Source organism: Ustilaginoidea virens, chromosome 7 (assembly GCF_000687475.1).
Source record: "Ustilaginoidea virens chromosome 7, complete sequence".
In the NCBI taxonomy this organism is placed as follows: Eukaryota; Fungi; Ascomycota; class Sordariomycetes; order Hypocreales; family Clavicipitaceae; genus Ustilaginoidea; species Ustilaginoidea virens.
The window spans coordinates 853,725-867,610 of record NC_057322.1 but is presented as its reverse complement, the minus strand read 5'-3'; the positions used below and the strand labels follow the sequence as shown (position 1 = coordinate 867,610).

The following is a 13,886-nucleotide window of genomic DNA, read 5'->3' as shown; positions in this document are numbered from 1 at the left end:
GATTGTACCATCGTAGTGTATTATCTGGGGAGTTATATTTTCCTGGTATAACTTTCTTAGTTCTCCTTGCCACCTCCCCCGGGTCCCTCGCTGATGACGCAACTCCGCTTCCCATGACCGCTGCCGTTGACTCTCTGCTGGTCCCCCCGACTTGCGATTTTGCTCGGCTCGCTTCATCACCAAAGCTCCCCCCTTCCCCTTCCGAGAAGGACCCTGTGCGATACATCCGCCGAGTGAAGAGGGCAGAAAAAAACAATTCGCAGAAACAGAGCAGCAATTGTGAGCATTAGAGAAGAAAAATCAAGTTAAAAAGTAGTACAACCCGCCCGGCCGCCAAAAGAACTAAAAAGTTGATTAGAGAGAAGCGGGGGAAAACATATGTAGTGCAGATAATTTTTTTGAAATGGCAAAGGGCAGGTAAGAAAGATTTGCAAACCAAAACCGAAGAAGAAGAAAAAAAAAAAGAGGGCCCGGTCGAGTGACAGAGCTAGACAACACAAAGACAAAGACAAGGAGATGAGGTATCGCGTCGGTCGGCTTCTTCTTCTTCTTCTTCTTCTTCTCCCTAAAACTGCCGCCACAAGGCAGCTGACCGTAGTCTTGGCTTTGTCAACGGGATGCCCTCTTCCCCATCGAGATTTTCAGGGTTGAGCCATCCCATTCCGCGACAGGAAGCAAATCGGGTAACGTTTGAATGAGCAAGTACAATTCGTCACTTCGTCCTGCATGCGCAAACTACTCGCATGCTAGATGTGTGTAATCTGGAGTTCCACAAAACATTTGGTGGAAAACTGATTGTTCTGAGCATATGTTTGAGGGCGTCATCGTCCAGGCGCAAGGCGGCCTGTTGGCCGGCTCGATCGGGACAACCATCGGTTTCGTGGAACGGATTTCAGTTAATAGGCCCATATTTTCAACTGCGGATGGTCAGCGCACATGTCAGTGAATGGGGGGTTGTCGCGTTGCAAGGACACGGCGTGGGCCAGGTTGTGCGTGCCATTAGCACCCTGGTCTGTTCCGAGTCGAATGCCGCCTCTCTCATTACTCACCAAAGAATCCCAGGAGCCTGTGCACAAGCTGATGCCATCGTTGCTCACGCCCAGGCAGCTTACGCGGTTTTCGTGGCCCACAAGAGACCCAACCTTCTCGCCTCGAGTAACGTCCCAGACCTTGAAGGAGGAAAAGAAAGAGAGAAAATACATTTAGTCATACAGCACGAGTCTGAGATCCACATGGGTAAAGGATCCTCACCTTGCATTCGAAATCATCATAACCAGCAAACAATAAGCGACCCGATACTGACGTGGCAACAGAGGTGATGCCGCAAAGAATAGATTCGGACTGCAGGGGAGTGACATTGTTAGTCCTATGAGCCCAGGACAAGGGGGGGAACCGTTGAACATACGCCGTAGACATTCAGCTCTCTGTCTGCCCTGATGTCAAACAGGCGGCACGTGGCATCGTCCGAACCAGTGACGAAGGAGTGTCCGTCGGGGAAGAATTGAATGGCATTAATGTCGGATTCGTGGCCAGCAAAGGTCTGAACAGCCTTCCCGGCCCGAATATCCCACAGTTTGGCGAAGGCGTCGCAGGCACCGGAGATGAAGGTGTTTTGATTGGTTGGGTTGAGGCTGATGCTCATGACGTCTCCGAGGTGGTCGGCAAACTCGGTGACTTTTTGGCCGGTCTCAATGTCCCACCTCATGCAGGTCATGTCGCCGGATGAAGTCAGGATGCTGCGGTCGTTGATGAATCGGCAGCATGACAGGTAACCGGCGTGGCCGGAGAGCTCGCGAGCCACGCGAGTTGGGCCGTCGCGCTGCTGATTGAGGTTGTAGATGGAGCAGATGTTGTCGAGGCCTCCGCAAGCTACAAAGTTGCCACTAGGTGCGTATGCGCAGGTCATGACCCAGGAGGATCGCAGGGGGATGGCGTGAACCTTGTTGGTGGTGTAGGCATCCCAGATGATGAGCTTGCCATCTTGCGAGGCGGAGACGAGGTGTCTGCGATCGGTGGACCAGTGCATGGCATATATCTTGGCCAGATGGCCCTTGAGGGTCCGTTTCGCCCTCATGAGCTGGTTTTTGGGAATGGGCTCGTGAGCCTGCTGGGCAATAACTCGAACTAAGGGGAAGGAAGAGAGTCGGGGGTTAGCAAGCGTCACGAGCCACGGCGCCGAGGGGGGGGGGCGGTGGCCAAGACTGTGGCATCACGGCCTCGATGCCCGGGTGTCATGGTTGTCAATTGAGCACGTACGGGTGGTGTCGGACAACTCATCCTTCTTTCTCTTGATGCGGTCTTTGAGCGTCTCGGCCTCGCGACGCGCCTGTTGGATCCGCGCCTGCATGGCCTCGGGCGACACATCGTTGGCGCCCAGGGAACTCATCGTGACTGACTGCGGCTGAAGTCTGAGGCGAAACGGGCGGGCGATGAGACTGGACCGCGGTGGCGGGAAGGGGTGGAGGGAAATCGAGAGGAGGATGGCCAAAAAAGGAGCGTCGACCAGCGATGAGAATGTCGAGACTGGGTGTGGAGAGGTGGAGGGCGAAAGAGAGGTAAGAGGTGGTCAAAGACTGGTCTGGTAGAACCCGTTGGCCAAGGGGGAGAAAGGTGGAGCCAAGACGGGCTGGATTTGGGGAGGGGGGGGGAGGGAGGAGAGGCGGGCGGCGGATTGGGCGAACTGAGTGGACGTGACCTGGGAAGCGAGAAGGAGGTGGAACTTGCTTGGGCCTTTGGGGGTGGGTGGTGGGGAGGAAGAAGAACGACAGGGCCGGTATGGAGTACCACGGAAGCAGGTACCTTGCGGCGACGGGGACAGATCAGGGACGGTGGACCCTGGCCGTGGGGCCGAGTACATGCACTTGCGTATGGAGTACCAGGTTCCACGACGATCGCCAGCCCAGGGCAGAGGCAGCTAATTTGCAGTGCAGGCCAGGCCCAAAAGACGCTGCGCACAGGACGGCACAAGCACACATACCTACCTATGTAGGTACCAGACCAGACCTAAGTTGAGGTCAGCTGGAGCTGCTGGTTGCTGTGGCCGCAGCCGTCACCGCCTACCCGCCCCTGCCTGGCCAGCCTCCAGGGGGGCCCAGCCGTCAATGCCATGGGTCTCTGGCACTGGGCCCTGGGGTTCTCCGGCTGTTGCCTGGAGGCTGCATGTGGTCTGGTCTTTTGTCTTTGGTGCAGTTGGCGGCTGGGAGCAGTGAAAGTCTGGAGGCTGCTGGCGATGCAGCACAGGCGAAATTGGAAATTTGAAATTTGAAGTTCGAAATCCGAAATCCGAAATCCGAAATTCGAAATTCGAAATTCGAAATTCAAATTCAACGTGCAGCGCCTTGGGTTCCTCAGACATGGACGAGAGCTACGCCGAGCAAAGCCAGTGAAATACTCCGTACTTGCCCGAGCAAGCCGGGGCTGGGGCTGGCTGGACCTGAGAAAAAGACGGTGCCCGTCGTGCGGGAATCCTGGATACGTCCTGGGCATGCAATTGCAGTCATTCAGTCAGTCGTGCAGTCATTCAGTCAGTCGTGCAGTCAGTCAGTCAGTCAGTCAGTCAGTCAGTCAGTCAGTCAGTCAGTCAGTCAGTCAGTCAGTCAGTGGTGGCCGCGCCTGCTCGGGCTCACCCAACAGGCAAGCTGCGTGGTTTATCGGATATCCTGCTGCTCCGAAGCCCGGGGCCTGGAGTCCGTTGCCCCAGCTTGATCCAGACTGTTTGGATGTCAATGAATTCCTCTTGCCGTTGGGGGGACCAGCAAGAGCTGACCCAGACGAAAAGCCTGAAACTCGGGGGTGAGTTCTCTCTATCTGCCGGCGTGCGCAAGCCAAGCCAGCCAGATTAGGCACCTAATGCCCGCGTTCCCCATCCCATCCATGTATGCCGTCCACGCCCTCCATCGGATGCTTCCCACAACGATTTATCACGACGTCGCTCCCGAGTCCCGACAGCAAGTGGAATCTTGCAGTACTCATGCAGTACAGTCCGGTGTACGCGCTTCAGCATAGTGGGTCATGTGTTTTCTATGACGTCTGGTCGCGTCTGAACGCGCCTGTCATGGCCAACGCTGGTGGGAAAAGGCAACGGCCCTCCCCATGCCGAGGAAAGAGCATGGGGCCACAGGCATCACTTGCCCAGTGCTAGCACGCGAAGACGACTTGCACTCCGATCTTGCCACAGAGGAAGCACGACCATGGCCATTCCCGGTTACTAGATATCTCCAGCTCGGTAGGCTAGACAGCTGGGCGAGACGACAATCCGAATCCATCAACTCTGTGGCCTTTTCTTGCTGCTAACGCAGACTGGGTCGAGATGCGACGAGCCAGCCCGAGACCGACCCCACAAACGACACGAGCGGGAACCGGGGGCAAAAAAAAAAAAAAAAAAAAAAAAAAGGAAAAGAAAAGAGAGAGAGAGAGAGAGAAAGAACCAGAACCAGAACCAGAATGCAATTTAACCATTGTCCACGCCAAAACGTACCGCCCAGTTGTGAGTGAAACTCGCAATTTCACAGCTTCGTTGCGGCCAGTGGAGACGCTAGTTCTCGCCTGCATGACGGTGCACCGGCACTTATTACAAGTCAATCGTCAAGTTTATTGTCCTCGACGCCTGGCAGCCCATGTTAGCAACATTGAAGCTACCTAGTATCAATCAATCCGTCCCTACCTACCTAAGGCGCCTAAGCTACCAGTTGACTGCAGGAAACCCCCAAGGAACGTACCTGACTTCGACGCGTTTGCCGCCCGGCCCACTGCCCAGCCCACTGCCCCCGATCGAGGTCGCTGGTCGAATCACTCCGAGACATGGCCTGTGACGAGTTGCTGTCCATCTGCCCGTCACGGCGGCTATTGTCTGTCTCTTGCAGTCGGCCCGCGGCGTCGAGTCGTGTAGAATTCGCGCTTGGACCAAACCGTCCCGGTAGTTGCCGTTTTTCAGACACCCTTTCATCCGTGTGCCCCGCCCAGCATCAGCCCAGGTGGTTTGTCACGTCAGCTTCATGGTATCGACTCTCTCTGCCTTCTTTCAGTGGCTAGCACCCGCTTCAGTGCCAACCGAGGTTCGCGTCTTGGATAACTGGACTTCCAGCCCCCTTGAACTCTACCGTGCCAGTACTTGTACGTGAGCTACCCGCCACGGCGCCGCAAGCGGACTTTGTAACGTGGCTCTGCGTGCGGAGTTCGGAGTGCTCCCCTCAGGCGTGACGGTGCTACAAAGATATCATTGATGGCCAAGGAAGCTTACACCTGTTGCGGAACAAGGGCCACCAGATTGCTTGATTACCATGTCTCGATCACCATCCCTCGATCACCATCCCTCCTCATACGTCATAGTGTCTGCGGCGCCATTGTCCCACGACCACGGCAAAACAAAACACGTCCCCGTACACAGGAATCTCAAGCTTGCTTTCCCGCTTCTCTTCTTCCCTTCTTCCCTTCTCCCATTCTCCCCTTCTTCATCTTAATTTCCTCTGGCCCACTCTTCGAACCATTCTAGTGATTCAGGGTTCGCAACGCTTGCATTGGTTGATATGCTCAACCCGGAAAGAATCTGCTTCACGGCCACTTCGATCCTACCGTGATGCGGCGTGTTAGCACTTCCGACGCAGTGTCCTCTGGTCGAGAATTGGTAAGACTTACTTTTTGCCATTACCAGTTTTTGGAACCCCGGCTCCGCACTCCTCCACAACGACAGGAACGTGACGAGGGCTCAGTTCGGATCGAATTCTGGCCTTAATCCGGGTTCGCAGGTCCTCGCAGAATGACTTGCCAGCCACCATGACTACGAACAGACAGACCGTCTCGTCCTTGTCTGCCTCCCTACGGCGGCCGACGCACACGGCATCCTCGACCTCGGCAGAGAAGAAGCGGGTGAGGATGTTGTAAATCTCTGCCGAACCGAAACGAACACCAGCTGGCTTCAGGACCCCGTCCGACCGGCCGAGCATGACGAGACTGCCCGTCGAAGCATCGGCCATCTTGACAAAGTCCCCGTGGTGCCAGACTGCCCCCTTTGCGCCACAGACGTTTTCGAATCGGTCGAAATAGGCAGCCTTGTACTTTTCCGCCCCCTGGGCACCGAAGAAGGTCAGCGGCTGGCAAGGAAACGGCTTGACGCAAACCAGGTCGCCCTGCTCTCCAGCAGGCAGTTCCTCTCCGGACACCGAGTCTACAACGCGAATGTCCATGCCAAGACCGGCGCATTGAATCTCGCCAGGGCGCACGGGCAGCAAGGGACATGGCGCCCCAAACAGCGAGACGATGTCAGTGCCTCCCGTGATGGATGCTAGGTTGATCTTTCTGGGGAAAGCCTCATACACAAACTTGAAGGTGGAAGGAGGGAGCGGCGAGGCCGTGGAGTAGATTGCTTCCAGCGACGACAGGTCGGTGCTTGGGTCTTGAACCGGGCGAACATTGTTGGATTCCAGGGCGGCAAGGTAAGCCGCCGACGTGCCAAAGTGAGTCACCTTGAGATCGGAGAGAAGCCTGGGCAGAGACATGTACGAGTTGGGCCTGAACGGCGATCCGGAGTAGAGAACCAACGTGGCACCGACGGCCAGAGCACCAACGCTCCAGTGCCACATCATCCAGGATGTGGTTGTGTAGTACAGAATACGAGACGAGCAAGTCAGGGAGCAGTGAAGCATGTGCTCCTTCTTATGCTGGATCAGAGTACCCAGTGCGGTATGGACAATTGCTTTGGGCAGGCCAGTTGTGCCGCTCGAGTACAGGATGTAAAGAGGGTGAGAAGGGGGAAGCTGCTCGAATCGAAGAAGGTGAGGCGAGGCGCTGGCCAGGAAGGAATCATAGTCTACTGCACAAACGCCGTGGGACTGCAAGTCTGCGAGGCCAAGGTCGGCTTTTGTGTTGCTGATGCCAATCACGGTCTGGAGCCCAGTCTTGCTCAGCTCAGCCACTATTTGGCTGGTCTTGGACAAGCTCGGCCACTCCTTGCCGTTGTACACGGTGCCGTTGTCGGCGAACAGCACCTTGGGGCCGATCTGGCTCAGACGGTCCAAGACGGCGGAAACGCCGTTGTCAGGGCTAATGCTGGTCCAGATGGCGCCGACGGATGCGGCAGCCAGCATGGCCACGAGGGCTTCCACGTGGTTGGAGACGTAGCCGGCAACCACGTCGTTGGGCTTCAGGCCGGAGGCCCGCAGAGCATTGGAGCATCGGCGGACGGCTTCGCGGAGCTCGGCCCAGGATGTGGACCGCAGTTCGCCGGGGAGTTCGGTGGTGGTGATGACGGCGACGGCGGATGGGTCGATGGCTTCCGCAGTGGCAGGGAAGAGGAGGTTCTCGGCAAAGTTGAGGCGAGCAGACGAGAAGAAGTCGGGCCTCGGATAGATGGGGCTGTGGTCCGGGAGAGCCTACACGACCCGCCTTGATCAGAACGACGGCCCAACCGAGGTAAAAGACATTAAAAAAAAAGGGCACAGATAAAAAATAAAAGAAGAAGGAAAAACGACGCCGTTCCCTTGACAATCGGCTGCGCTAAGGGGGTTGCAAAGTCAAAGGCAGGACGAGACATTGTCTCACCTTGTCTGCTTTTTTGGACGCGACAATGCCGACAAAGTCCCAGACATCCTCCCAGAAGGCCGAGGTATTCTCAACAGACCATTTGTAGAGCGCTGGATATGCCTTGATGCTCAGCCCGCGCTTGCTGTTGACGCGCTCAATGAACTGCCACATGGGCGTCGACGTGGGAGCCGGGTGCCTCCATAGCTCGCCGGGAGCTGCGCCGTCACCGACGTATTCGCCCATTGACGCGGCGACCAGGATGCGACCTTGGGCAACGCCGTGGCGAAGGCGGCGGCGATCTGGAGCTGCCTCGCGGAGGGGCAGAGGCGGGTCTTTTGACTGTCAAGGGGGTGCCTGAGAGCAGGCGTTTTTCGACGTCCGAAGCGGCGGTCGCTGTGGGTGATGGTCCGGATTCGGGATTCTGGTGCCGGTTGCGGCGGCTTTCGTTTGGCGCGGCTGCTGAACTAGAAGAGCAGACGGGGAGGTTCGTGTCGTTCGTGTCGTTCGTGTCTTGCAAGGTATTGCGCAGAGCGAGAGCGGCGGGGCTGGGATGGCTGAAGGGCGAAGAGGGAGAATGAGGAGAGTTGCGGAGAAGGAGAAGAGGAAGAAGAAACCAAGCCGAGCCGAGCAAGCTAAACCAATTGGTCGGAATGGCGCGGCGGGTTTGGCGCTTAAGCTCCAGTCGACAGGAAGAAGTGTTGGGGATCGTGGCGCGTGCGATTCCCTTGGTATGTATTGACTTGCATGCACATAGGTAGCTCGGCTTTTGGAGGGCCATGCATGACCCGGCGCAACCCGCGCCCTCGCCCTGTGTGGGCCTGGGTCTGTGGGCCTGAGGTTGGAGGCTAGAGCCCTGCGGAGCCCTGCCATCCGAGACCGATTACGGGGGGGACGCTAGGTTAGGTACCTACATGTAGGTACCAAGGACGTCTGGTAGGACCAAATACGGGAGTCGGTTCGCCGTAGGGAGCTTCCGAGTGGTTACCAGGTACCTGCCTACCTTAGGTAAGGTTAGGTACCTAGGTACCTTACCTCATGCAAGAGCTTCAGCTGCATTGTCACTCTATTATATCCGTGACCATCGGCCAGGGCTGCATCGAAGTGCACAACGCATTCTGACGGCGGAAAATCGACCCGGTAGCTTTCGGCAAATGCCAACTGGCATGTGTGCCTCGAGCACTCCCGGCGGGGTTGTCCATGAGCAAAGTCGCGATGCAGAGCGCGTGCACGGTGTATGAAGTAAGTGGCACATGGCACCCAGCTTTGGTGCGGTCCAACAACATGGAAACCTTGCAAACTTGCTGGGGGGGGGACAAAGATGGGCGCCCAACCGTGTAGTAAACTCGGTGCGCTGTGAATGTTATTTTGCCGCGGAGCGCCTTTTATGCAAGTGGTTGCACGTACCCAGCGCCTGTTTTGAAAGCGGCTGGGTTGATGAGCGCTCGCTGGTGCCGTTTCTCGGGGTTTGCAGGGGCTCAAGTTGCTTCCAGAGCCGAGGGGGCACGGTCGGCAGGCAGGCAACGCCTGAAGCCTGAACAACGGGGATGGCGGGTTGGCGGAGGGGGGGGGGGGGCGCATGATGGAAGAGACCAGGCACCGACATGGACTCATTAACGCACAATATAGCTGTGACAAGGTCGGGCGCAGACGTCGACTCGGGAGATCTGGCACGCCCGGCAGAGGAAGGACGGGGCCCGACGTGATGGGCCAGCAATTGACATCAAGCTTGCCGGCGAGTGCGGCTCGCCGAGTCCAGTGCGGCCCCTGGAGCGTAGCGTACATAGCGGCCGCCACCCGCCGCGGACTGGTGCCGCTCCCAGCACGCTGACCCGCCCAAATCGCCTCAATGGCAGCAATCCGCAGGGGACGCCGGGGCCTCACTGCCAGCGCGCGGAGCAACCCACCGGAGCCTCCCAGTGCCTGCCTGCCTGCCCCCAGCTCTTGTGGTAATCAAGACGGCGGCAAAGAGGTACATAGGCCACCCAGCTTGCCTGCAGCCATCAAGTCCGCAGCCTATGTCCCGTCCCTAAGAAACTTACATATGTATGTACCGACCTGGGGGGGGGGGGGGGGGGGGTGCCGCCGTGTGGCAAACCGCCGCCAAAGCCCGTTTCACAAACGGTCTGGTCAACGGCTGCGCCACAGCGTCCGGTCAATCATGCTGTCTGGTGTCCGCAAGACGTCATCGGAGCGACCGCGCCCGAGAAGCCCAACCAGATCAGGGTCGTGGAGCCAAGTCAGCATGAAGGTGACGCAGCAGCGACGGCGGTTGAGCGAAGCATCACGGGCTGCGAAGCGAAACGGCCTGCTGTAAACCTCGTGCCTCCAGGCTGGTTGAACAGATGGAGGAGGCCTGGGTTGAAAGTTTTCGTTTTCCCGCCTGGTACGGAGTACATCTGGTATGTACCTGTACCTAGGTACCTACCTATGTACGCCAAGTCGCGGACTTGTCGGAGCAGGTTTCACCTAATTTTCCGCGCATCCCCATCCCCCCCCTGCGCGACCCCGCTAAAAAGGTCGACATGGAGCTTAGCTTATTAGGTGCCTTGGCGTGTTAGGGCGTTGCGCCAGCCTGCGGAGCACGTAATTTTACGCAGCTCCCAGCCCCCAGCCCCCAGCCCGTTCTCGGGACCCCCTAACCCTGACCTTTAATCGCCTAATCCAGCATGCAGAATCCAGAATCCAGAGTCCACTAGAGTCCAGAGTCGCAGAGTCGCAGAGTTCCCGACGCAGCGCGTGCTTGCGATGCCGCCTCGCGTCCAACTTGGCCATTGCAACTACTCCCCGTCCTTCACCGCCGCGTTCGCATGGTGAGTATGTACTCCTGCCAGTCCTCCTTCACCTATTTCCCCGTCTTTTCCGTGCTTTCCGGACTACCTCGCGTAGCCGCGGGGTTCCGGTTGTGATTGAGTTTCTGTCCCTCCACGTCGTCAAACAACCAACCCCTTTTCCCCGGATCCCTTCCTTCACTTCCACTCCCCCTTTCCTGGCTCTCCTCAAGGGCAAGCCTTGCAGTCTGCCCCGACCTGAGCCCCGACCTGACAGGCATACGCATCGCCAGCCAGGTACTACGCGTTTGTAGGTGCAATCGCATTTTTTTTTTCTTCGCTGCTTGCCTCCGCATGGGGGGGGGTTTTCTTTCGCCGGACTTGCTCTATGCGAAAGATTCTGCTTCCGTTGCCCGCTGCCCTATATATCATGAGAGCAAAATAAACGCTTTGCGAACCATGTTCGCTATCCTTTCTCTTCTGCTCAAGTCAACTTCTAACCTCGCTCTTTCCTCAGATCAAACTCTGCGCCCAGTGATCGATCCGACGACCATCCTTCTTTCCTTAACCCGTGACTCGCAGTTTCCGCTGCCGCCTGTCACACCCGGTATAATTCTTACTCGTTTCTTATTTTTTTTTTAAAAAAAAAACCAAAAAAAAAAAAAACCAAAAAAACGAAAGATAGAAGGAAAGTTGCACGACATACTCAGGAGACATGCCCCGCAAACTGGCAAACCCCTTTTCAACCTCTTCCGCCATGTCACAGTCTGAAAAGGTTGGCGAACGACGTCCCTCAACATCCAAAGGAAACCGCATCAGCCAATTCTTCTCCTCAAGTCCCAAGTCCAAGGAGCACTCCTCCGCCCAGCAGGCGCTACTCGCCATGCAGCAGCAGCAGCAGCAGCAGCAGCAGCAGCAGCAGCCGCCGCCGCCGCACCATCCTCAGCAGCAGCATCTGCCTCTGCCGGTTGCGACCCCATTCCAGCAGGCTCAAGCCAACGGGTTGCCGGCTGGCATCTCGCCTTCGTCCCCTTCACTTCCTATTATATCCTTGTCCACCGCCGTTGCTGGCGATCACAACAGCTCCGAACCCCCTACGACAACCCTTTTCCGGCCCAGGTCGGCGGAGGAAATGGAAAGAAAGAGACGAGCAGATGCTCAGTTTGGCCCTCTGTGCCACTCCAGTCACCTCTACGTTAGCAAGTCTCATGGCGTTCCTCTGGAACCACCTGTTGAAGACGAGCCTCCCTATTATTTTCTCCTCACCACCTACATCAGCTACCTCCTCCTCATCCTCGTCGGCCACATCTGCGACTTTTTCGGCAAGAGATTTGGAAACAAGAAACACTACGACTCCCTCAAGGTTCAGAATGGCTATGCCCCTCTCAATGATGATTTCGACAGTTTTTACACTAGGCGGTTAAAGATGCGCCTGGACGACTGCTTCGCCCGCCCGACCATTGGCGTTCCAGGACGCTACATCACCCTCATGGACCGCAAGTCGGACGACAACAACCGCACGTATCGATACACCGGGACCTACACCGAGACCCTCAACATGAGCTCTTACAACTACTTGGGATTCGCCCAGTCCGACGGCCCCTGCGCCGATGCCGTGGAAGAATGCGTCAGACGATACGGCGTCACCTCTGCCAGCCCTCGAGCCGACGCTGGCACGACCGATCTGTCTCTGGAGGTGGAACGGGAAATCGCAGCTTTTGTCGGCAAACCCGACGCCATGGTCTTCTCCATGGGCTATGTCACCAATGCCAGTTCCTTTCCTGCTCTTGTCTCCAAGGGCTGTCTCCTCATTTCGGATGAGCTGAATCACGCTTCCATCCGTATCGGAGCCCGACTCTCTGGCGCCGTCATTCAGTCATTCAAGCACAACGACATGTCCGACTTGGAGCGTGTTCTCCGGGAGAACATCTCTCAGGGACAGCCGCGCACCCACCGGCCGTGGAAGAAGATCCTTGTCGTCGTGGAAGGCTTGTATTCCATGGAGGGAACCATGTGCGACCTGCCCGGCGTGCTGGCTTTGAAGGACAAGTACAAGTTTTACCTCTTTGTTGACGAAGCCCATTCCGTCGGCGCCCTGGGACCTCGCGGCCGCGGCGTCTGCGACTACTTTGGCATCGACCCCGCGCGGGTGGACATTTTGATGGGCACCTTGACCAAGTCCTTTGGCGCCAACGGTGGCTACATTGCGGCCGAGAAGCACATCATCGACAAGCTGAGGAGCACAAACGTGTCGACGCAATACGGCGAGTCGCCCGCTCCATGCGTCCTCATGCAGATTCTCGCGTCTTTGAAGCTCATCACGGGCGAGCTCTGCCCCGGCCAGGGTGAGGAGCGGCTGCAGCGCATCGCGTTCAACTCGCGCTACCTGCGACTCGGCTTGAAGCGTCTTGGGTACATTGTCTACGGCCACGACGACTCCCCCATCATCCCCGTGATGCTGTACAATCCCGGCAAGATGCCGGCCTTTAGCCGAGAGATGCTGAAGCGCAGGATTTCCGTCGTCGTCGTGGGCTATCCTGCGACACCCTTGATCAGCTCCCGTGCGCGCTTCTGCGTGTCTGCCGCCCACAACAAGGACGACCTCGACAGGCTCTTGGCAGCCTGCGACGAGGTTGCCGATGTCATCCAGCTCAAGTTTTCCACCGGTGTAGCCGGCGGGCTCGAGCCACTGCCGGCGACGGTTGATGTTGCCCCCGAGCGAGAGAGCGAATGGAGAAGGGCCAACGGAGTGCCCATGACGCCTCCCCGCTGGACTGTCCAAGACATTGTGCGGTGCGGTGTGCGCGATGCCAAGCGCCCTCTGCGGTGAAGCCAAGGTGACAGAATGGGATCTCTCGGAGAGGGGTGTGAGACGAGGAGACGAGGGACGGGACAAGGAAAGAATAGAAATAACAAGAAAGAAAAAAAAAACAATTTGAATCCAAGAGCACGATGATTGGAGTATGACTGGGGGGCGTTTGTACCAGTTTTGACGGATGCACTGGTCGGTCGGGGGATGTTTTTGTTTCTTGTGTACTTGTACTCGTCTGTTTTTCTCTCATGGCGTGCGCGACTGCCGAGACGAGGGGGGGGATGGGGAAAGCCGTCGTTGTCTTGGGCCGCTGTGGCGGGCGATTGCGACGACGCTACGGGCTCGTTTTGGGGAGTAGACATGTTTTACCGCACATGTAGCTGGGGAAAGTTGCCGGTCGCGTCGTTGAGTCGGCGGCGGCGGCGGCGGCGGCGGCGGCGTAATAATGCCGAGTGTTCTGGCGAACAGGCAGAAACATTGGGCGAGCTTGGCGAGGCAGAGAGGGATTTTGACTGGGCATCTCATCAGAAGCATCACATTGAAACATGACATTGAAACATGACATCAAAAGCATCAAAAGCATCAAAGCATCACATCAGAAGCATCACATCAGAAGCATCACATCAGAAGCATCACATCAGAAGCATCACATGAAAAGCATCGCATCAAAAGCATCACATCACAGGCAGGGCAGAGACCCGCCCCACCTGATTTCGCCGTCGGCTGGACCTGGGTCCTGACGTGGGGTCAACGGCGTGTACGTAGCGACGTTCAAATATGATGTGATG

The 13,886-nt window shown here is 57.2% G+C and overlaps 3 protein-coding genes across 3 annotated transcripts; 1 reads left to right on the top strand and 2 right to left on the bottom strand.

Annotated features, from left to right (window-relative positions):
• Positions 1 to 896: 896 nt before the first annotated feature.
• On the bottom strand, positions 897 to 2,386 carry UV8b_07865 (uncharacterized protein; the record flags this gene model as incomplete). The annotated part of the gene is made up of 5 exons (XM_043145362.1): positions 897 to 917; positions 1,050 to 1,169; positions 1,252 to 1,341; positions 1,406 to 2,124; positions 2,257 to 2,386. 5 exons carry the CDS (start codon positions 2,384 to 2,386, stop codon positions 897 to 899), a joined length of 1,080 nt encoding a protein of 359 aa, XP_043001297.1.
• A 3,069-nt stretch (positions 2,387 to 5,455) lies between these two features.
• UV8b_07864 (uncharacterized protein) lies at positions 5,456 to 7,761 on the bottom strand (the record flags this gene model as incomplete). Its single annotated transcript, XM_043145361.1, has 3 exons — positions 5,456 to 5,567; positions 5,635 to 7,367; positions 7,537 to 7,761. The coding sequence occupies 3 exons, from the start codon at positions 7,759 to 7,761 to the stop codon at positions 5,456 to 5,458; spliced, it is 2,070 nt and encodes a 689-aa protein (XP_043001296.1).
• A 3,240-nt stretch (positions 7,762 to 11,001) lies between these two features.
• On the top strand, positions 11,002 to 13,116 carry UV8b_07863 (uncharacterized protein; the record flags this gene model as incomplete). The annotated part of the gene is made up of 1 exon (XM_043145360.1): positions 11,002 to 13,116. The coding sequence occupies one exon, from the start codon at positions 11,002 to 11,004 to the stop codon at positions 13,114 to 13,116; it is 2,115 nt and encodes a 704-aa protein (XP_043001295.1).
• Positions 13,117 to 13,886: the final 770 nt, after the last annotated feature.